This window comes from Protopterus annectens, chromosome 6.part0 (assembly GCF_019279795.1).
Source record: "Protopterus annectens isolate FY-2018-M chromosome 6.part0, PAN1.0, whole genome shotgun sequence".
Lineage (NCBI taxonomy): Eukaryota > Metazoa > Chordata > Ceratodontiformes > Protopteridae > Protopterus > Protopterus annectens.
Genome location: NC_056737.1, coordinates 829549559 through 829573760, shown reverse-complemented (window position 1 = coordinate 829573760; position 24202 = coordinate 829549559). Strand labels below are relative to the sequence as shown.

The 24202-nt window shown below is 47.1% G+C and overlaps 1 protein-coding gene across 5 annotated transcripts in view; it reads right to left on the bottom strand.

Moving 5' to 3' along the window:
• Positions 1-24202, bottom strand: part of PPP1R13B (protein phosphatase 1 regulatory subunit 13B) — a 2314431-nt gene that overhangs the window by 1640415 nt on the left and 649814 nt on the right. For all 5 annotated transcript variants that reach the window (XM_044074501.1, XM_044074499.1, XM_044074502.1 and 2 more), the window contains exon 4: positions 19162-19238. In XM_044074501.1, coding sequence (XP_043930436.1) covers positions 19162-19238 — 77 coding nt within the window. The remainder of the gene's footprint in view (positions 1-19161; positions 19239-24202) is intronic.

Below are 24202 nucleotides of genomic sequence, written 5' to 3'. Positions count from 1 at the left end.
GAGTCAGGGATTTTGTGCCCACAAGAAGTGCATTTTTTAAAACCTGTCGGTTTGTTGGCCATGACAGTACAAGGGAAAAAGTAGAAATATGAAAAGGGAAATACAAGAGGAGGATTTTTTTTTTAAATACTTTTTAAAGAGAAAAATTACCAACAATAGTAATCAAGTTTTACCCTATTAAAAAGGGCAGAAGGGACAGAAAAGGTACAGAAAGACAAATTACTAACTATGGTAAATTTAGGAAATTACACTCCTGATGCAGAAAAAGCAAAGACTAAGAGGAAGGATTATAGTAAAGAAAACAGAAAATAAATTTAGATAAAATAATTGAACTTTAACACTGAGAGAGAAGGATTCTACGTCTGAGCACGATGGCAGCAAACAAGATCTGAGGTATTGGGGATGGACTGGGGCATTATGGGTAGTGGGAGGAGCTCAAGATTTGGACCCAAAGTCTTAAGTATACTGCCAAGTCTGAACAGAGGTTCAGATCTGTAACCCATTCGCTGAGGGAGAAAGAAAAGAAAAACATCAGATCAGAAGAATTTCCAGTTGGTACCTTGACTGGTCACTTAAACATACTGCTGTCTCTTGGCAAAGAGAAATGGAGCCAGGACTGCAATCCAAGTGACTAGGTTCATACAGTAGCTCCAGCACTGGATGAGAAAGGACATGCTGAGAGGAAAGAAGGGGGTTGACTTTGTTCACCTTTTTCAGGCGGAAGACTGGGATGGATAGGCTCAGAGGTTCGAGCATAATTCTGCTGCTGGAGCCACAGAAGCAGCCTACTCAGTTAAGTGAACAGGGGTGTCTTGCTTGCTTTGCTGCTTATAGAAGTGAGGGACAACCCAGCATTATAACCACTGCAGAGCCAACCTAACAGCTGCAGCTGACCACTGACATGAAGGATAGGTAGCAAAGATGAAAACCCTGTTTCTCAGCATGGATGACTCTTTTGCCTCAAGTTCACTTGTAACGACTCTCACCAAGAGGGGATGAATGGGTCACTTACGGCAACCGGCAGGAAGAGATGATTGGAAAAGAAAGGCAGAAAGTTGAATAAAAATAGAAATCATGGCTGTAACATTAAGGGAATTAGTCAGTGTTAAATTTTCCTACATTATGGGTTTTTACATTGATGACTTAGGGAGGATTGACTAAACTTGCCTTTTTGTCTTCATCCTCATGTTTTTCAGAGAATCATCCTACAGAGCTTGTCTGTTGAGGTCAAAGGAATTCGTCATTTGGGTTAAAGTTCCATCAGGAGTAAAAACAGAGCCTTTCTCCATTCTAAATAACTTCAAGAAGTTTTTTACTGTCCCCAACAGTACAGAGTAAAGGCTTTACAAACATCACAAGCAGCAAAAAAATGTTCTTTGAATAAGAAGTTATGTACTCACCATAACGTTCCATCTGAGTAGGTAAACTTCATTTGTCTGCAACCTGTGGGACACGGATCCAATCTCGGATCCGAGCCGGCAACTTTACAAAGCTTAGATCCGAGCTCCTAGCTCCTCCCCTTACCCATAATCCCCTGCCAACCCTGATTGACCTCAGATCAAGTTTGCCCGTAACTAATATAGCAGGCAGTTCATTACCTTTCCAAAAGGGTAATAATAACATGTCCTAAACATCTGTGAAGATCAGGGGGACAGAGGGGGGAATGGTTGCAGACAAATGAAGTTTACCTACTCAGATGGAACGTTATGGTGAGTACATAACTTCTTAATCTGAAGTAGTTAACTTCATTTGGTCTGCAACCTGTGGGACAGAGTCCTCAGCTACCTAAACCTTGGGCGGCCTTCATGGAAGGATATTCCGGAGCACTGAGACGCCAAAAGAAGTTCTCCCTCTGGAGATAATGTCCAGCTTATAATGATTTATGAAGGTATGAGGTGAAGACCAAGTGGCTGCTGAACAGATATCATCCAAGGAAACTCTGGATTTGAAGGTGGCAGATGTAGCCATAGACCGAGTTGAGTGGGCATGAACTCCTTGAGGTGTGGGTCTGCCAGAATTCTGATAAGACGCGATGATGCACTGCGAAATCCATTTCGACAAAGTAACTTATGAGACTGGATTACCCAGATTAAATTTAGCAAAGGAAACGAACAACTGGTCGGATCGTCTGTGACCAGATGTCCTATGAATATAAAACAGGAGTTGTCTACGCACGTCCAAGGAATGCAGTTTGTACTCTCCTTTGTTCTGGTAATTAGGAAAGAAGACCGGCAGATTGATAGACTGATTGATATTCATCACAGAAACCACCTTCAGAAGGAAGGAGGGATTGGTCCTGAGGTAAACCCTATCCTTGTGAAAGGCTAAGTATGGAGGTTTGACAGAAAGAGCCTGTAATTCAGATACTCTCCTAGCTGAAGTAATAGCCACCAGAAAGGCTGTTTTCCATGACATATATTTGAGGTCTACCGACACCGTGGGTTCGAAGGGAGGAGCCGTCAAGGCCTGCAAAACCAAAGTCAAATCCCATGGAGGTACAGCTTCCTTTATGGGAGGTCTAAGTAGGAAAGTGCCCTTTAGGAATGTCTTGCACAATTTTGAAGTAATCAAGGGCCCCATATCGCTGCCTACGTGAAAATGAGAGATAGCTGCTAATTGCACCTTCACCGTGGAACAGCTAGCTGCCTCATTAAAGAGGCCTGAAAGAAAATCCTGCACCGCCGGTAAGGGGGCTGTGAAAGGATCCAAATTATGGCGTTCTGCCCAGATAGAAAAACGCTTCCATTTACTACTATAAACCTTCCTAGTAGAGGGCTTGTGCGCTGCTACTAGGATAGCTATAACCGGGGATGAGATACCGGGAGTCCTCGCTAGGAGTGGAACTGGAGCAGCCAAGCCGTAAGCTTGAGGTTGACCAGGTTGGGGATTGGGAGACCCTGTGGGTGGGAAACAGATCCGGGAGGGGATCTAGAATCCAGGGCGGATTCACTTGAGACCAGAGGTGCGGGTACCAAGTTTGGCGAGGCCAGAATGGGGCAATGAGGATCATTCTGCTCCCCAACCGACTGGCTTTCTGAAGAAGTTTCAGCATCAGTGGAAGAGGAGGGTAGGCATAGAGAAGACCGGGTGGCCAAGCATGCACCAAAGCGTCCCTTGGGACTTCCCCGGGAGGGGGAATGAGAGCGAAGTAATTGTTGCATTTCGTGTTTGAGGGAGATGCGAAGAGATCGCAACAGGGCTGTCCCCAGACAGCAAAAATTTGACTCACTACTTGGGGATTGAGGGACCACTCGTACGGCGAAAGGATGGTGCGACTCGGTCTGTCTGCCAGGATGTTGGTCCGTCCCGGAATGTGCGTTGCAATGAGAAAGCGGTTGGTGGAGATCGCCCATTCCCACACTCTCATGGCTTCTCGACAGAGTGGGTAAGACCTGGTTCCCCCCTGCTTGTTGATATACCAAACCACAGACATACTGTCTGACTGGACTTCAATCGTTCCTACAGGCAGAAGGCTCTGAAGTGCTTGCAACGACAACAGCACTGCCCTCATCTCTAGAATGTTTATGTGCAATAAGGTCTCTGAATTGTTCCACATGCCTTGGACAGTCCTGCCCGAATAATGCCCCCCCCCCCAAGACGAGAGGTGTCCGTGGTCACTGTGGCGAGAGGGGAGGTCGTGGCAAAGGGGCGTCCCGTCTGGAGGTCCGGCGATTGAAGCCACCAAACGAGAGCTCTCTTGCAGACCCTGCTGAGGGAAATGGGGTGATCCAAGGGATACTGGAGAAAGGACCATTGAACCTGTAGAGTCCACTGCAATATCCGCATGTTGAGACGTGCCATGGGGAGGAGGTTAATTGCGGCTGCCCTAGACCCTAGAGCCCTCAGAACCAATCCCGCTGGAGGTTTCGAAGATTGAAAAATGGCCCGCACGTGAGCTTTCAGAGTGTGCAACCGGTCGGGAGTTAGGAAGACAAGCTGCTTGTTGGTGTCCAGTCTGGCCCAATAAAATCTATCACCTGAGTCGGGGTGAGAGAGGACTTGTCTGTATTTATAGCGATCCCTAGTTGTGGAGCAAGGTTGGGAAAGCAATTCCTGGCTAAGGATAGTAGATGCCTTGTCGAGGCGGTGAGGACCCAGTCGTCCAGGTACGGAAAAAACTGTATTCCCTGGAGCCTCAGGTGGGCTGCTATCACTGCTAATACCTTGGTGAACACCCTGGGGGCTGAGGTGAGACCGAAGGGAAGGACCCGGAATTGATAATGACTGGCTCCCAGCCGGAAGCGGAGAAACCTCCTGGAGCGTTTGTCCATCAAAATGTGGTAGTATGCATCCTTGAGGTCTATGGAGCACATCCAGTCGTTCTCCCGCAAGAGGGGGAGAATAGATTGAAGAGTGACCATCCGGAACTTTTCTTTGGTTACTGACAGATTCAGTAGGGAAAGATCGAGGATGGGCCTTAGGTCCCCCATCTTTTTTGGCACTAAAAAGAACCTGGAGTAGTAACCCGATCCGGACTGGCCTGGGGGGACGTGCTGGATGGCCCCTTTTCCTAAGAGCAGCCGGATTTCCACGGCTGCCGCCTCCCTCTGATTGGGTGGAACATCAGGGAGGTGCCTGGGGGTATCTGGAACGTGGGAAAAGGGAATTTTGTATCCTCTGGATATGATACAAAGCACCCAGCGGTCTGTTGCAATGGACTCCCAAGCTGCCAGGTGCTTCGAAAAACGCCCCCCCCCCGACTGCCTCCAGAGTGGAGCAGTCGGGCAAGCCCTCAGGGCTGCTGCGTGGGCCGATCAGAGAAGGCTTCTCTGGACCCAAAGTTCTTCGGGCCCCCTCTGCCTCTAGGGCGGCGTCCACCCTGTCCTCCTCTGCCGCGGAAGGACTGGGAGTCCGGAGCAGACTGGGATTGTTGCGATTTTCGGAACCACATCTTCTTCTGTCCCTTTTGGTTCTTGGAGAAGGACCTCTGGGGAGCAGAGAAGCGGACTCCGACGGCAGACAAAGTCTTCCCATCCTTTTCGCGCTGGACTAAGGTTTCGCGAACAGTCTTGCGAAAAAGGGCAGAGCCATTGAAGGGGGCATTCGCAAAGGATGCCTTGAAGGGTTCCGCGAAGTCACAATGTCTGAGCCAGGCCTGGTGCCTCATAACTAGGCCTGCTCCGCTGGCTCTAGCGGCTCCTTCCGTAGCATGGGATAAGAGCCACATAGAGGTGTTAGAGATAGACCTAAGAGTGGCCATACGGGTGGAGTTTAACTGCTTGTCCTCCCCAACATGGACTCCGGGGGGCGATGCAGCGTACTCTTTAATAAGGTCCCGCTGCAGCCGAATCACGTGTGCCATGTAGTTCAGGGACCTTACAGAGAAGGTCGCTGAACTAAAGACCCGCTTCCCGAGACGGTCCATCGAGCGAGACTCCTTGCTCGGGGGATGGACCGAGGGACTCTCCTTTGCTAACTCCCTCTTGGTGGCTGCTGCCACCAACATGGCATCTACGGGGGGTCCCTTGTTCCAATGGGAACTCTCGGTCAGTGGGCTCAGGATCCTGTTGGGGCTTTTGGGGACTGGCTCCACAGTGTCCGGCTCCTTCCACGCCCTAGTGGTAATAAGATCCACTAAGGGGTCGGCTGGAGGGGACACCCAAGAGGTAGATGTGCCTGCTTCGAATGCCTCGAGAAACACGGATTCATCAGAGGAAGCCTTGGGGGCAGACCACCCCCCCTGATCCTAAGCATTTCCATGATGTCTCCAAAGGAGACATCCTCGGGGGGGTGACCCTGGGGAGCCTTCCCCCTCATCCAAATCCGTGTCTTCTGTCAAGGACTCGGGGGAGTCCACGTGCCTCCTCTTACACTTGCGCTTGTGAGGAACATCCTCGGGGGGACTGTCCGAGGATGACTCACCAGCAACGTCCTGTTCCAGTGGAACGACCTGAGATGTCAAAGCAGGCTGTCCCTGTGGCCGGGTGACGGAAGCCTGACCCAAATGAGAGGGAGTGCGGGATGGAGCCGTAGCAGGGAGCGGGGGCCTGGATGCACTCTACAGAGCCCTCTCCACCACATCGAAAGCCGAGGGAGAGCCACTCTCTCTAGGATCCGAGAGCCGACCCTCGCTCGGATCCGATGGATGGATCGGAGCCGGTGCCAAGACCGTCGGATCCGAAGGGCCAGTGTGCTCCGACCTGGACGGAGCCGAAGGCACACTAAACCCCTCGGATCCGAAGCTCAGAGCACGGCTCCGAGAGCTCGGATCCGACAGGGATGGATCCGGCAAGCTCGAGGGAACAGTCGAAGCCGAAGTACCTGATACTGTCGGCGCCGACCCACCCCCGGCTCCGATGCTGCCCGGCTCCGAGCGCTCAGAACCCAGGAAGCGGGTTGGAGAAGGAGCTATCGGGGCAAAAAAGGGTGTTGAGCTCCCCCCCGGAGGGGGGGGGGGGAGGCAGGAGCACTCCGATCTGCATTTGGGCCTGGATGAACCTTCTCATCACCCGGTCCAAATCAGCTTCAGACAGGCTACGTGTCGATCTCGACAAGGCCACCGAGGCTGGCCGGGAGTGCCGCCTCGATGACCTCGACGGAGATCAGGTCTCCTCCTCCTCGGGTCCCGGTGAAAAGCAAGGAGACCGGAGCCGAGAAGGAGGAGACCTAGACCTGGAAGACCTGGAGGGAGAAGCCCGCTTAGCCGGGGGGGTGAAGTGGAGGCCTCGGCCCGCCGCTTGTGGTGCTTCTCCCTCTTCTTTTCCTTCCTGGCCTCCCCCTCCTCCGGCGCAGAAGTGGGAGTTTGAGGCCCGGCCAGGGGGAGAGAGGCAGGAGTGGCCGCCACCGAAGCCTGGGAGGAGGCCACAGAAGTCCCGGAGGCCGAAGCCGAATCCGGGGGCAAGAGTCCCGCTAGGATCAGCTTCGACCTCTGGTCCTTCAGTGCCCTGGGGTTGAATGCCGCACAAATCGCACACCCAGAGGAAAGGTGTTCAACCCCAAGGCACCGGACACACCGACTGTGGCCATCCGCCGGGGAGAGCTTATGGCCACACTAGGTGCACTTGGAAAACACTAACTTTGGGGCCTCAGACATGTTTAAACTAAAAAATGAAAACTCCCTCACACAGTAGGCCCCAAACACTTAAACAACACACACACACACACAGCTACGATACCAGCGAAGGGTGGGGAGGAGAAAAATTATATATATATATTTAACTTAAAAACACTAATAAAGGGTTAAGGAACCTAAACAAACACACTGTCACAAGTTTTTTTAGAAATTTAGCAAGATAAAGACTTATCTGACTAGGAGCTCGTAACCTAGCTGCTGTATCTAAGCGCGGCAAACTAGATCTGAGGTCAATCAGGGTTGGCAGGGAATTATGGGTAAGGGGAGGAGCTAGGAGCTCGGATCTAAGCTTTGTAAAGTTGCCGGCTCGGATCCGAGATCGGATCCGTATCCCACAGGTTGCAGACCAAATGAAGTTAACTACTTCAGATTAAATGATATTGCCTGAATGATAACTACACAAACAATGTTAATCCTGGTGTGGAATTTCATCACCATGTTTACATTTTTTTAAATCCTTTACTATCCATGTTCAGCAAACACAACTGCAAAATCCTGAGGAAAAAACAATCCTAACAAAACAGCAGAGTAAGAAGCTCCGAACAGGAAATGCAATGCAAGAAAAATGCAAAAGTCCAACGGAGAGCCAATTCAGATCTGTAAAACTCTCAGGGAAAAAAAAGATACAAATGGAATGGACTGACCTGAAAAGTGGACTTGGAATCACATAAAGATGGTAATAAGTAAGTACACATAAAAATTACTAACAAATGCAAGTTTGTTCTCACATGCACAATTTTTGACACACTAACTGCTGCTGTTTCTCTCATGCTTATGCTTTGGCATGCGACAAAAAGATCTTTGAGGAGAATGCTGTTTTGCATGGTAGTACAGATAAAAAGGTGGAGCTACTAACCAGAAAAGTGTGATGCCAAATTGCCCCTCTACTCGTCAGGCCCATAACTGAATACAATGTCCCTTTTGGGATGTACCTTACCCGACACCTGCAGCAACTGGAGAGACCCCAAAAGTACCTCACCAAGAGGATCATGGGCTACAAACAGATGTCCTATGCAGCTCCACTAAAGAAACTCCAGCTCTACTCAGTTGCTTACCGCCTACTCAGAGGCGATCTATGCCTGACGTACAAAGCCATGTCAAACCCAGAATTAATAGACATGCTCCACCTCAAAAAATCCAAGTCCCTTAGAGCTACACGCTCCAGGGACCTAAACCTTAGCACAAAAATAAATAGGACATGCTGGAGGGACAGATTCATTTCCCAGAGGCTCCCCTCACTCTGGAATAGAATCCCAATTCATGTTAGACATAGTCCCTCGCTCACCCTCTTCAAGCGAAATCTTGACGCATGGATGGGAAATCGCAAATTCACCCCTGGGATCTCTTCTGTGTACCTGGTTAGACAGAGGCACAGTAAACTAATCTTAAAAGGGTACCTTCTGTGACCTACTTTACAGAGGCACAGTAGGCTAATCTAATAGGGAGGTGGAAGCCAAATACACTCTGGCTAGGCTTATAAATGCCTTAGGGCAGATAGCCTAGTATCTACCTATGAACCTTTAATGATCCTAACACTGAAAAGATGAACCTTCTTCTTCTTCTCTTTCGGGTGTTCCCGTTAGGGGTTGGCACAGCGGATCATCTGTTTCCATTTCTTCCTGTCCTCTGCAACTTGCTCAGTCACACCAACCACCTGCATGTCCTCTTTCATCACATCCATAAACCTTATCTTAGGCCTTCCTCTTTTCCTCTTACCTGGCAGCTCCATCCTTAGCATCCTTTTCCCAATATACCCAGCATCCCTCCTCAGTACATTTCCAAAACAAAGCAATCTCACCTCTCTGACTTTGTCTCCAAACCGTCCAACCTGAGCTGACCCACTAATATACTGATTTTTAATCCTGTCCATCCTTGTCACACCCAATACAAATCTTAACATCTTTAACTCTGCCACTTCCAGCTCTGACTCTGCCTTTTTGTCAGTGCCACCGTCTCCAACCCATACAACACAGCTGGTCCCACTACCCTCTTGCAGACTTTCCCTTTCACTCTTACTGGTACCAGTCTGTCAAAAATCACTCCTGACACTCTTCTCCATTCCACCCTGCTTGTACTCTCTTCTTCACCTTTCTTCCACACTCTCAATTACTCTGAACTGTTGAACCGAAGTACTTAAACTCATCCACCTTCGCCAACTCTACTCCTTGCATCCTCACCATTCCTCTGTCCTCCCTCTCATTCACACACATATATTCTCTGGCTTAGTCCTGCTGACCTTCAATCCTCTCCTCTCTAGAGCATATCTCCACCTCTCCAGGGTCTCCTCAACCTGGTCCCTACTCTCACTACAGATCACAATGTCGTCTGCAAACATCACAGTCCATGGGGCCTCCTGTCTGATCTCATCTGTCAACCAGTCCTTCACCATTGCAAGTAAGAAAGGGCTCAGAGCTGATCCTGGATGTAATCCCACCTCCACTTTAAATGCATCTGTCACTCCCACTGCAGACCTCACCACTGTCACACTACCCTCGTACATATCCTGTACCACTCGTACATACTTCTCTGCTACTCCCGACTTCCTCATACAATACCACAACTCCTCTCTAGGCACTCTATCATATGCTTTCTGCAAGTCCACAAAGACACAATGCAACTCCTTCTGACCTTCTCTATATTTCTCCATCAACACTCTCAGAGTGCTCTTTCCCTGCATGAAACCATACTGCTGATCACTAATCATCACCTTCCTTTCTTAACCTAGCTTCCACTACTCTTTACCATAAATTCAAGCTGTGACTGATCAGTTTTATCCCTCTGTAGTTACTACAGCTCTGCACATCTCCCTTATTCTTAAAAATATGTATCAAAACACCTTTTCTCCACTCCTCAGGCATCCTCTGACTTTCCAAGATTTCATTAAACAATCTGGTTAAAAACTCCACTGCCATTTCTCCTAAGCACCTCCATGCTTATAGGTTCATAGGTAGGTACTAGGCTATCTGCCCAAAGGCATTTATAAGCCTAGCAGGAATGTGTTGGCTTTCGCCGCCCCATTAAATTAATTCCCTGTGCCTCTGTCCAGCAGAGTCATTGAAATGATCCCCGGGGTAAACTTCCAGTTTCTCATCCACTCGTCAAGGTTTCTCTTGAAGAGTGTTAGTGAGGAGCTCTGCCTAATATAGATTGGAATCTTGTTCCAGAGCACGGTATGTCATCTGGACCAACAGCCTTTCCATTCTTCATCCTCTTCACAGCTGTCCTTACTTCCTCCTTGCTAATCTGTTTCACTTCCTGATTAAATATCCCCACATCATCCAACCTTCTCTCTCTCATTCTCTTCATTCATCAGCCCCTCAAAGTACTCTTTCCATCTGCGCAACACACTCTCCTCGCTTGTGAGTACGTTCCCCCTTTCTATCTTTTATCACCCTTACCTGCTACATATCTTTCCCAGCTCGGTCCCTCTGTCTAGCCAGGTCTTTTTCTCCCTTTTTAGTGCCCAGCCTTTTATACAACTCTCCATATGTCTTATCCTTAGCCTTTCACCACCTCTCTCTTTGCCATGCTCCTCATCTCCTTATACTCCCGTCTACTTTCATCTCTCTGACAATCCCACTTCTTCTTCGCCAGCCTCTTCCTCTGTATACTCTTCTGTACTTCCTCATTCCACCACCAGGTCTCCTTGTCCTCCTTCCTCTGTCCAGATGTCACACCAAGCACCTTTCTAGCTGTCTCCCTTACCATCTCTGCTGTAGTTACCCAGCTATTCGGTAACTCTTCACTGCCCCCCAGTGCCTGTTTTAACTCTTCCCTGAACTCCACCTCACAATCACCCTTTTTCAACTTCCATCATTTGATCCTTGGCACTGCTCTCACACTTGTCCTCCTCTTCCTGATCACCAGCGTCATCCTACAGACCACCATTCTATGCTGCCTAACTAAACTTTCCCCTGTCACCACTTTAAAGTCTCCAATCTCCTTCAGACTGGCCCTACTGCATAGGATATAATAAACCTGTGTGCATCTTCCTCCACTCTTGTACATCACCCTATGCTCCTCCCTCTTCTTAAAATACATATTCACCACAGCCATGTCCATCCTTTTCGCAAAATCCACTACCACCTGACTTTCTACTTTCCTCTCCTTAACACCATACCTGTCCATCACTTCCTCATCCCCTCTGTTCCCTTCACCAACATGCCCATTGAAATTCACTCCAATCACCAGTTTCTCACTCACCCTTGGGTACACACACAGCCACTTCATCCAATTCACTTCAAAATTTCTCTTTCTCATCCATCGCACACGCAACTTGCGGAGCGTATGCACTAACAACATTCATCATTACACTATCAATTTCCAGCTTCATAAACATCACTCTATCCGACACTCTTTTCACCTCCAAAACACTCTTGTCATACTGTTCCTTCAGGATAACCCCTACTCTACTTCTCCTCCCATTTACTCCATGATAGAACAAGTTGAACCTCTTCATACTAAAAAGAAATGTAAAATCACCACAAAAGTACAAGAAACTGCCAGCATTAATAAAGACCCAAGTTACAAGAGTTTGACACTTTACTATTCCAAATCAGGTCTATGTCAAAACATCAAACCACTAACTCTGGCATGCATTTATATCCGCACAAAGGTGACAGTGAGTTGGGAAAGGTTTCTTCAGGTAACTCAAACCCCTTTACTAGTTTACTGACATCTCAAAAAAAGATTAAAAGAATACTAATAAAAGACCATCACTGCATGACAGGTGCTGCGGTAGCGTTGTCGCCTCATAGCAAGACGTTGTCCCGTTCGATTCTCAGCTAGAGCGTCTTCTGTGTGGAGGCATACGTGAATGGGGCATGCCTTCGTTGAAGGTTGTGCGTCAGGGCTGGTAACCAGGTAAGTAAAAATCCACTACCAATCATTAGCGGACCAGAGTTCCGCTGTGGCGACCCCTAACCGGGAAAAGCCGAAAGACACAAAAACTGCATAATGACATACAAGAATGCAAAAAGCCTCAGACTGAGAGAGAGAGGGAGAGAGTGAAAGGTACCCAAGACTTTGTTAATCAGGCTGACTGAGGGCTACCTGCAAGCAGATAACCCAAATGTAATGACTGCAACAGTGAAACACGAAGAACATCTTGAAGGCCAGCAGGCAAAGAAGAAGGTCCAGCAGGAGGAATGCCAGTTGTTTCCAGGTGTGTGACTTGGGAGACCTACTGTAATGTAGGTAGCACAGGTAAGGAATAGGACCTGGGGGGATTGGTGGGCAGGAAGGAATACTACAACATGGAAGAGAAGGACATCTATGGTTAGTTATGGTAAGATTTTACACAACTATTTTATGTCCTTCTATTCCTATGTCACAGTATTCTAGATTTGGGAGCGCACCAGAGCTTATGCGGATGAGAGGATGGCGGTAGATGAAGAGGGTTCTACAAGACCCTGCAGGATTGCCCTGGCGAATCCTGTCCTAGCTCTGGAAACTTGGTCCAGTTTGTAATACTTGGTGAAAGTGTGGATAGTGGCCCAAGTGGCTGCTTCCAAAATGGATGCAATGTTTATTCCCTTTATGAAGGCCTTTGAGGTGGCCACAGCTCTAGTGGAATGGGCCTCAATTCCTCCTGGGGGTTCCTTTCCACGGTAGGAGTAGCAGAAGCAAATAGCTTTCCTGATCCAGCATGCAATGGTTTGTTTGGAGACTGCCTTGCCCAGGGCTCTGGGGTGGAAGGAGACAAAGAGATGGTTAGTCTTCCTGATGGTCTTGGTCTTGTCCAGGTAAAACCCAAGTTGTCTGTGCACATCCAGGGAGTGCAGTATCCCTTCCCTTCATTAGAAGGTAAGGGGAAGAAAGTGGGTAGATGAATGGATTGGTTAAGACAGAGGTCATTAACCACCTAAGGCATAAAGGAGGGATTGGTTCACAGGGACACCCTGTCTTTGTGGAAGACGGTGTAGGGGGGACAGGCCATTAAGCCCTGCAATTCTGACACTCTTCTGGCTGATCTGATGGCCACCAGCAGGGCCGTCTTCCATGTGCACATCTGTAAGGAGGAAGGCCCAGACAGTTCAAAGGGGTGCCGGGCTAATTTCTCTAAGATGTAGTTAAGGTCCCAAGGCGGGGAGACAGGTTTCCTAGGTGGTCTCATGTGCAAGACCCCTTTAAGGAAGAGCTTTATGTCAAGCCTGGCAAGCAAGGGGGGAGGGTTCCAGGGGCAGGCAAGTTGATATGGCAGAGAGGTGTACTTTTACAGAAGAATAAGAAAGCCCACTCTTTATCAATTGACACAGGTAGTTTAGAACCAGGGGAACCTCAGCGGAGCTGGGGTCCGTTCCCTTGTTCAGACACCATTTTGCAAATCTTTCCCACTTAACCAGGTAAGATGTTCTGGTGGTAGGTTTCCTTGCCTCCCTTAGGACTGAAAGCATGTCCTCTAAGTAGTGGTGTCTGAAAGGGATCAAAAGTTTATCACCCACAGAGTCAGAGACAACATCTGTGAGTGTGGGTGTAGAAGAGTTCCTTTATCTTGTGTCAGTAGGTCCACCGTGTAAGGTAACTTGAAGTGATTGCCCTTAGCTAGTTTGTGAAGTAGGGGAAACCAGTGCTGCCTTGGCCAGTAGAGAGTCACTAACAAGATTTTTGGTTTGTCCCTCTGAATTTTCAAAAGGACTTTCTGAATCAGTGGGAATGGGGGGGCATAAAGGAACTTCCCGTCCCTAGGGAAGCTGAAAGCGTCCACTCTCCATGTTAGAGGAAAGTGGGTTTTTGAGCAGAAGTTCTGCAGTTGCCTGTTCTGGGGGGAGGCAAACAGGTCTATTTGTGGAGCTCCCCACTGGAGAACTATGTCTAAGAAGACCTCCCTGCTCAGCATCCGTTCATGCTGAGGTGAGGAGGTCCTGCTCATGAGATCTGCTTGGTGTTTGTCCTGTGAGGGGATGTAGGCCGCTTGCAGGACTAAGTTGAAATGAGAGGCTAAGCCCCATATCACCAGGGATAATCTGCACAGCTGAAAGGCCTTTGTTCCTCCCTGCTTGTTGAGGTACCACATCACCTTAGTACTGTCGTTGACAATCTGGAGCACTCCTGGAACCAGAAGGGGGGTGAAGGTCTTTAGAGCTAAGAAGACTGCTGTCATTTCCCTGATATTGATGTGTTTGGCCTGAAGAGAGGGATGCCACTTTTCCTGAATCCTGTAAGAGGCCAGAGTTGCTCCCCAACCTGAATCTGAGGCATCTGTATGCATTACTTGGGTTGGGGTGGGTGGTTGTAGTGGGAGCCCTGGGTTCAGTTGCACTTCCTGGATCACCAACTGATTTCTGTTTTCAGACAGGGAAGGAGGGGGATGTCCTGCTCTAGGGGATGAAGATGTTGGGACCAGGTGTTCTTCAGGAACCACTGTAACTTGCGCATGTGCATTCTTGCCAATGGTAGCATAGGGAAGGTCACTGCCATTAAACCCAGGAGACGACGAAATTGCCTTGCCATCACCTTTTGGGATAGTAGAGCTTCCTGGAAATGGGAAGCCAAAGAAAGAACCTTGTCCTGTGGTAGAAAGGCCTTCATTGTGTCTGTTCTGATTCTGCAGCCTAGGAAAATTTTGTCCTGGCCTGGGATCAGACAGGATTTGGGGAGATTGATGGTGAATCCTAGGTTCTGCAGAAGGGACATGGTGAAATGTAGATGCTTCAATAGAGAATCCCCGGACTCTCCCAGTATCAGGATGTCGTCCAGATAGCAGTAAATCTGTATACCCTGAGTTTTGCTGAAGGCAATGGCTGCAGCCAGGCACTTTGTAAAGACTTGGGGGCCATGGATAAACCAAAGGGCAAGGCAGTAAAATTGGAAATGAGAGGCAGGTCCAGAGAAACGCAGGAATTGTCTGTGGGAATTCCTGATGGGTATGTGCAGGTAGGCATCCTTTAGGTCCAGGGTAGCCATGAGGGTCTTGGCTGGAATGAGGGGAGGCACAGTGTGAAAAGAGAGCATTCTGAAAGATGGTACCCGAAGATGGAGGTTTAGGAAGGACAGGTCTAAGATGGGTCTCCAGAGGCCATCTTTTTTGGGGACCAGGAAGAGGCGGGAGTAAAACCCCTTCCCTTCCTGTCCTACAGGGACAGGTTCTATGGTGCCTAGTTTTAAAAGGTCTGCCAGAACTTGTGGCATGAGATGGGCCTGGTTTTTGAGGATGAGAAAAATGCCTCTTCTGGGTGGCTTCTCTTTCCAAGATAGGAAGCACCCTTTTTGAATAATGTTTAAAACCCATTGGTCTGAAGTGATGGATTGCCAAAGGGGACGAGAGTGGGAAAGGCAGGCTGAGAGGTGAAGGTGGGCAAGGCAGTCACGCATTACTGGGACCTTCTCTGTCCTGAAAGGGCTGTCTGGGTTGATGAGGTGGAGCAGAGGATCTGGAGTTGGTAGGTCTTCTAGCCCCTCTCCTGGACCTGGAAGAGGAGGAGGGCGGCTGAGGAGTACATCTCAGAAAGGTGAACTTAGCAGGGTAGTTTCTACAACACTTGGGGATGGGTGACACCAGTAGGTGCTTGATGTCCTGGAGTTGTTTGCTTTTTTCTTGTAGACTTTTAAAAAGGTCAGCAGAGTGTTTGTCAACAAGCACATTGTGGTCCAGAGGGGGCATCCAAGATCTTAGACTTGAAATCCTCAGGGAGGTTCTGGAGTCTTAGCCATGAGTACCTACTGAGGGCTGTAGCAGATGCTGCAGACCTGGCAGATGCTTCTGCAGCATCGTAGCTGCATCTGATGTAATGCCTGGCTAACTTTTGTGCCAAGGAAAGTTTGGCTGAGATGTCAGTCTTGATGGGGCTGTCAGGCAAGGATGCTAGCATGGAGGAGGCTTGAAAGACCAAGTCTAATGCATACTTTGTCATGTGGGTCTGATAATTTATGGCTCTGAAAGCCAAAGTTGAAGAACTGTATACCTTCTTCCCCATCCTATCCATCTACCTGTGGTCTTTGTCAGTGGGCAGTAGGGAGGCAGATGGCAGCAGTCAAGATTGCTTATCTGCAGTGGTGGCAAAAACAGCAGGGTCTGCCAAGGGTGGTTTGACCAGGAATTTTTGGTCCTCTGGTATTCTGCAGAAGCGGTCAGGATGTTTAGGGGCCGGAGGCTGGGAGTCAGGGGCTTTGGAATCAGTATTGAAGGCATCCAAGTAAGCAGGTAGAACAGGAGGAACTGCTAAAAGGGAGGGGGATTCCACTTGCAGCAGCTCACAGTACCTTTTTTGGGTGTCTTGTCATTTGGGACGTATCCCATTTAAAGTAATCCTTCATCTTGGTAATGGTCTCACCAAAAGTAATGTCCTCAGGGGAAGAATCCCCTTCCACTAATTCCTCATAAGGAGAGTAATATTCTTGGGGGGGACGCAATCTGGGAAACATAAGAAATGGACTCTTCTGAAGATGAGAAGGAAGAATCATGCTCTTCTTCTCTGACTTGAGGGGTCATGGATGGGAGGGAAGAAGCACAGGCAGGCCAAGGGCTCAGAAGAGGCAGGGTGGAGGTGGCTGAGGCTGAAAGCCTGAGGGCCATAAAGGCCTGCATGAGAGAAGAGGTGAAGGCCTGCCAATCCGGTGCGACTTCTGAACAGGTGGACGCATGTTTAGTTTTTTGCTTCTTTTTGGTCAGGGAGAATGTAGAGAGAGGCCTGGCATCGGGTTTGGAGAGCAACACATCTGAAGTCTGGATTCCTGCCAGAGGTACCACCGAAACTGGTTCCCCCTCGACAGTCGTCGATGTCTGGATAAGCTCCACGGATGTGACGGTCGTCGGCTGCAAAACAGCTTCCACGAGGGGCATCGCTGCAGTCGACGTATCCTCCGAGCGCGCCTCAACACCTAGAATGGCAGTTGGTGGTGTGTCAGGAAGCAGAGTGGCAGGTGAAGGCTTAGGAACCTTAGCCTTCTTGCGCAAGGGTTCAGGTACAGCCTCCGATGTAAGATCCATCCTAAGGACTAACCGCTTAAGGTGCTGGTTCTCTAGGTAGAGCTTTAGCTCAGCTAGACGGCTGCAGAAAGTCTTGGGCACAAACAATTGACAAATAGCGCAGGAGAAGTGATTGTGATCCCGGCCTAGGCAAAAAACCCCACCTGTCATGGGCATCTTTATCGGGTATCTGGCGCCCCATTAGCACTTTCCCTTTTTTTCTGACATCAGCTAAAGGCTACAACAACCAAGCGTTAGCTGGAACAATCGTCAGTAATAAGAAAATCAGAAACCCAACGAGTTACTTATCTTAGGATGCGACGTCTGTGGGTAAGCGATCGTACGATGCGAATGTCGTCTGCGGCTGAAAAGTTCTGAGGATTGTGCATGCAGACGTCACATTTAAGGCCCCTGGTTTATGGCTCTACGTGTGACGTCCCACGCACACTGCAACAGCCAAGCTGAAGCTTTTGTATAGGAACTGATGTACGAGTCGCCTGAGGACATGAAATCCCACACCTAGAATACTGCAACATAGGAAAAGAAGAACATCAGGTATTACCATCAAGATCCTGGAAATGGGAAGAATCTATTGAAGTATTTCTTGGGAAAGTGAACTGCAACATCAATACTTTTCCTGACTGCCTTTATAGGGTGATGACAATTACTATTTTTCTTCAAGCAATAATTAGTGGAACACTGGTGGACAGAACCACAGAATATCGATGATACTAAAGTAATATAACGTCCTTACCAAATGAAAAATCAAAGATATGACAAACACACTGCACTGCCATTAAAACATAAGAGCAGCAGATTTAACTATAGGAGGCATGAGTGAATTACATTCCTTGTACAACACACCTGCATACAAGCAAGTTACAAATGTCAGAGGATGCAGATCCCAAGTAACAAGCCACTACTTAAGTGAGCAGTGAGAATCGATGAAGGGGGGAAATGAAATTCTTGTCACAGATACCTGCTATAATATATGTCCTTAAGATTTTTAAGCATTCCACTCAGAGTCATTACAACTAACAACATACTCTGGTCTTATAATTTTCTTAAAAAAAAGGAAAAAAAGAAGAATGTCAGTGATAAGAACAGTTCGTTGCTGTGGATGTACAGTTCAAGTTCTTGTTTATTACAGCACTTACTTTCTAATAAAGAACAAATACACAGCCTACACCTGCAACAAGTCAAGTCAAATGAGCAATACTGAAATACACAGGCAGGGTGAATATGAAAGAAATGCAATCATAAAAACAAACTCTCTACAGACAAAAAAGGCTTTCTAAAGTTAAAACAGCAAAAACTATTAAAGCAATTACACAAGGAATGCAGCAAACTTGGATGAAACAATAAATATAGAGGAAAAAACAAAAGTGGGAAAGGTCCCAAAGGACATAAAGAACATGGAATGGGACCAGAAATACATACCACTCCTCCAACACTCCTTCCTTGGTTTGTATAACTAGTTTACTTTCAAACCTCAGCCATTACAATTATTACTGCTACCTTATATTATTTTATTGACCATTATGTATCACACTTACCATATAAATATACTTTTCTGCAACTGTTGTACATCAGGATACAGCTAAATTGGGTCAAAGGTGATCAGTCCATCACCCTGATCAACAAACATTAATAAATGTTTCAATTCCACATTCAATAGATTATTTGAATATGGAATTGAAACATTTATTAATGTTTGTTGATCGGGGTGATGGACTGATCACATATGACCCATTAGGTTACTTACTAATGCCGCGGTGGTGTTGTTGCCTCACAGCAAGAGGTTCTCCCGTTTGATTCTCGGCTGGAGTGCAGGGAGTGCCTTCTGTGTGGAGTCTGCATGTCCTCTCCGTGGTTGGGTGGCGTTCGAAAGACATGCGTAAATGAGCGTGCCTTCATTGAAGGTTGGACGTCGAGCTGGCACCTCGGCGTTCGTGAAAATCTACTGCCAGTCATTAGCAGACCGGAGTTGCGCTGTGGCGTCCCCTAACCAGGAAAAGCCGAAAAGACAAACATTCATTAGGTTATTTCTAAACAAAATTAAAATGCCACAGTAGTCCTTGCTTATGTGACTATGCCATTAAAAAAAATGTTCCACACTATTTGAGGTAAGCTCAGTTGCCATTTTCATATTAATATACAAGGAAAAAAAATCAGTACATACCCCATTTTCAACTTGGGTATCACCATGAATGCTTATTCCATTTCTCTGGTTTCGCTGATCTTGGGTTAATCTAGAACCTAGAGAATAAAGTAGTGTTTAAACAAAAGTAAAATGCATTTGCTTCTTTAGAACATTTTTTTTTACAATGTTAGTAATTTTGAGATTGGTCTCAGATCAGTCAAAGTAGTACTTCTTCAACAATATTTGCTTTTTAATGCATTTTGATAACTGGATAGGTCTCAGTAGTCTGAAGAACATGAAGAACATGTCCCCCCCCCACAAGAACATCCAAGGAGTACGGCATCACTCATACACACACATGCAATTAACTGCAGTGTGGCAGTGTTACATTACCAAAAGAGTAACTCTGTACAAACTGCTTCCAAAATATAAGGAATTAAGCTTGTCAAACACTATAGTATACCTTATACCAGCTAGATAACATACAGACAAACTGCCCATTATAATATAGTTATGATACAGAACAACATAATAATGAACCATTTAAATACGTTGGGGTTTAGGCCAACAGCGAACAAGACAAATCATTTAACACCAACTGTATTTACTTTCAACTATGCATCTGTCCTGTGCGCTGAAGTAGAGAGATGATGAAGGAAAATAAAGCAACAGGTTAGACTAACTTACAAAATGGTCAAGGAACAGAAAGAGCAGACAGCAAGGGTTCTATAAAATGGAACAGTTAAATGAGTTGTGTAGCTTATGCATTCAGCAAATTTAATAACTGCAGTGTAACTGGGGGAAAATGATGAAACAATACAGCATGCATATATATTACTATTATCAAAATGTGGAAAATCAAAACATTTTTCCACATTTTGATAAGACCTCTTTATCTGAATTTGGTAATACTGAATTACCAAATTGTCAGAAATGCCAACCACGGAATCAACATTCAACATCGGATGTTCTAAAGTCGAAGGTCAGTGTTACCACTGCACCCCCCACCCCCTGCATCTTATATATACCAACTCTGAGATCGCACTGTAGTGAGGAAAAGGGAACATTTCCCGATCTGCACAGTACCGTAATCTCAATTCAACACATCAACTGCATATCTGCGAATGTATACTCACTTTCGCTAACATGCAGCCGTACATTTTCAGTTCGACATTATGGGCATTGGTAGAACACACGTACGACCAACCTGTTTTCATCGAACTGCACTTCCACATTTTGACTGTAAACCGTAAATACACACACACACACACACACACACACACACACACACACATACAAGATCAATGTCCTCTAATGTGTCTTTTAAGCTTAGTTCTGTATGTTGCAAATTAATCCCAGCTTTGTACAAATTGAAAAAAAAAAAAAAAAAAAAGAACTTCACAGCATATAACCTTAAAACAACTTAGTACCAGAAGAAACTGCCTAAAGTGTAGAGACTGAGACATCTATCAGGTATACAAACTACTGCGTTGCAGTCAAAAAATGAATTAAATGGAGTTTTTACATCAAAAACACACAACTAAAATTCTTCCACTTCATTCTCTACCAGCACACAAAACGCCCAGCCTTAGCACTACTGCTCAAATGGTACTCCCCCACAAGAGAGCTACACTCCCAAAGCAAATTCCTTGTCTAGCAACACAAGTCTCATGACTCACATGGAAATGCACTCTACTCCCATAATGTGGCCAAACTCGGGAAAGTACAGTTGTGGACACTTACCATAAATGTAGATGTTCGAGTGTATTCACGGTTGCAGTCATCACACTTGGGTTATCTGCCTGCAGGTAGCCCTCAGTCGGCCCAAATACCAAAGACTTAGTATTTCTGCGAGGGCTGCTGTCGCTCCAGTACTGACGTCAGGTAGTCAGGGGTATAAAAACAAGCAGCCGACGCCATTACATCAGTTTTTCTTGGCCCAAATATCAGGAGCCCCCCAAATAGGGAGCTAAGTTATGCTGGGGAGAAAACCACCAGTAAAAAGTAAATACCAATACCCCTGAAAGAGGTGAGTAATAGACATAGAGAGGTGAGAGAGATAGAGAGAGACAAGGGGGCTGGAGGGAGGGAAACCAAGACTGCAACAGTGAATACACTCGAAACTCTACATTTATGGTAAGTGTACACAACTGCACTATGTTCTTCGTGTTTCACTGTTGCAGTCATCACACTTGGGTTGATTCCCAAAGCTGAAGAAGGGTGGTGGCAGTCAAGAAGAATTGCGGCCGGCTAGTATGCCCTGCAGGACTGCTGTTGCAAAACCAGCCCTGGATTTGGAAAAGATAGGCAGGTGGTAATGTTTCGTGAAGGTTATGTACAGAACTCCAGGTAGCAGCTTCCAGGATGTCCCTGGTAGGGACTCCCCTGAGGAATGCTGTAGAGGCAGAAGTAGCCCTAGTGGAATGTGTTCTGACCCCCTGAGGGGTTGGTTTCCCATGGTGCTTGTAGCATAAATGGATACAGTGTGCTATCCATTTGGAAATTGTTTGCTTTGAAATAGCCTTACCCCTCTGCCCCTAGTGCAAAGTTGACTAGTAACTGGTCAGATTTCCTAAAGGGCCTAGTTCTATCAAGGTAGAATCTGAGCTGTCTGTGCACGTCCAAGGAGTGCAGGATCCATTCCCCTTTACTTTGAGGATTAGGGAAAAAAGTTGGCAAATGGATAGATTGGTTGAGAGGCACACTGGATACCACTTTAGGCAAAAAGGAAGGGTTAGTCCTGAGGGTAACCCTGTCAGCATGGAAAATAATAAAGGGTTCCACAGCCATAAGTTCTTGTAGCTCAGAAACTCTTCTAGCTGAAGTGATGGCCAGAAGCAAGGCTGTTTTCCAAGAGAGGAATTTTAACTCTGTTGATGCTGCAGACTCAAAAGGGGTAGCATGAGCTTTTCCAGTACAAAGTTAAGGTTCTAAGCAGGGGTGGGTGCTCTCCTTGGCGGGCTTAAGTTGTTAGCCCCTCTAAGGAATTGTTTGATAAGAGGGTGAGCGAAAGGAGGTGTCTCAGTGCTGTAATGAGTAAAAATGGCAGAGGCATGGATCTTAATGGAGAAGGATAGGTCACTGTGGAGTAGATCTGCTAAGTAATCCAGGATCTGAGGCAGGGAGGGCAGAGTTGTGTCCTCTCCTTTAGACTGAATCCAGCAGCAGTACCTTTTCCATTTATCAGCATAGGATTTCCTTGTACTGGGTCTTCTGGCTTCAAGGATGCATGTCCAGCACCTGCTTGCTTAGGCTATTTACTAAATGAAAATTAAGGAATTAGCCAGGCTGCAAGATTTAGAGTTTGTAATTGCGGATGCAAGACCTGCCCTCCCTGCTGAGAGAGCAGGGTTGGGGTTGGTGTAGGTGCCAGGTTGCGCAGGAGTGGGTAGCAGTGCTGGCGTGGCCAGTCCGGGGCAATCAGAATTGTCCTTGGTCTGTCCTGTTGTATCTTGAGCAATACTCTTAAGAGGAGGGGCAGAGGGGGAAAGGCATAGATTGAGAGATTTACCCACTGGAAGGATATGGCATCCACTTTCCAGGCCCTGCTGTGAAGTGTCCTGTACAGAATTTGCTGAGCTGGTGATTGCAGGGGGAGGCAAAGAGATCCACCTCTGGGGTCACCCATTTCTGAATCAGAAGGTTGAAGGTGCTGGGCTCTAATTGCCACTCGTGTGGGTCTAGGAGATTTTGGCTTAAGTCGTCTGCCAGTGAGTTTTGTTTGCCTGGCAGGAATTGAGCTTGCAGATGGACCTGCATTTCCAAGGCCGTGTTCCACAGGGCCATGGCTAGCCTGCACAGTAGGTAAGAGTGGGTGCCCCCCCCTGCTTGATGATGTGCCACATAACTGTGGTGTTGTCTGTTTTTATTAGCAGGTGTCCTGGAGATAGTAGGGATCTGAAAGCTGTTAGAGCATGCTGCACCGCTAGCATATCTTTTTGGTTGATGTGCACATGAATTTGACTTGGGCTCCAGTGGCCCTAAATGCACTTGCCATCCATGTGTGCCCCCCAGGCATAGTCTGATAAGTCTGTCGTAAGAGTCTGGGCGGCGTGGGGTTGAGTAAAGGGCAGTCCCTTGTTGTGGTTGCATGCTTCTGCCCACCAAAGGAACTCTGTCCTTAGACAGGGTATGATAGGAATGACTGTTTCCAAGCCCTGAGAATGTTGTCACCAAAGACTTTTTAAGTACCACTGAAGTCTCCTCATATGCAGTCTTGCATATGGATTTAGCAGTATACATGAGGCCATGAACCCTAGAGCCTTTAGTACTTTTCTTGCAGATAGCTGGGTTCTGATGGCCATTTGTTTGAAGTAGGCTGTCAGATATACTAGTTTTTCTGAAGTGAGGAATGCCATCTGGGATGTTGTGTCCAAGCTTGCTCCCAGGAATAGAATCTTGTGACTGGGTACCAGTTTTGATTTATTTTCGTTGGTGTACCCCAGGGAAGTGAGAAGGTCTTTCACAAATCTCAGGTGTTGCAACAGAAATTCCTGACTGTCCGCCTGAATCAGGCAGTCGTCCAAGTGTGGGTAAATTTGGATATTTCTCTGCCTGCAGTATGCAATGGGTGGAGCTAGACATTTTGTGAATACTCTGGACGCAGTGGATAAGCCAAAAAAAAGTGCAGAGAAAGTACAGTTGTGTACACTTACCATAAATGTAGATATTCAAATGTATTCACTGAAGCAGTCATTACATTTGGGTTATCTGCTTGCAGTAGCCCTCAGTCGGCCTGATTAACCAAGTCTTGGGTCCTGCATCAGTTGCTGTCCCTTCTTCCACGATGTCAGGTAGTCAGGGGTACAAAACATGCAGCCGATGTCATTACATCAGTTTTTCTTGCCCCAGATGTCAGGTGCCCCCCCCCCAATGGGAAGCAATTAAATCTATAATACAATGATATACCTCCAACAAAAAAGCAAATACACCAAAAAGCTTTCTGAGCATAGTAAGTGAGAGTAGAGGCATAGCCAAAAGAAGAAAGGGGACTGGAGGGAGGGTAACCAGGACTGCAACAGTGAATACACTCGAACATCTACATTTATGGTAAGTGTACACAACTGTACTATGTTCTTCG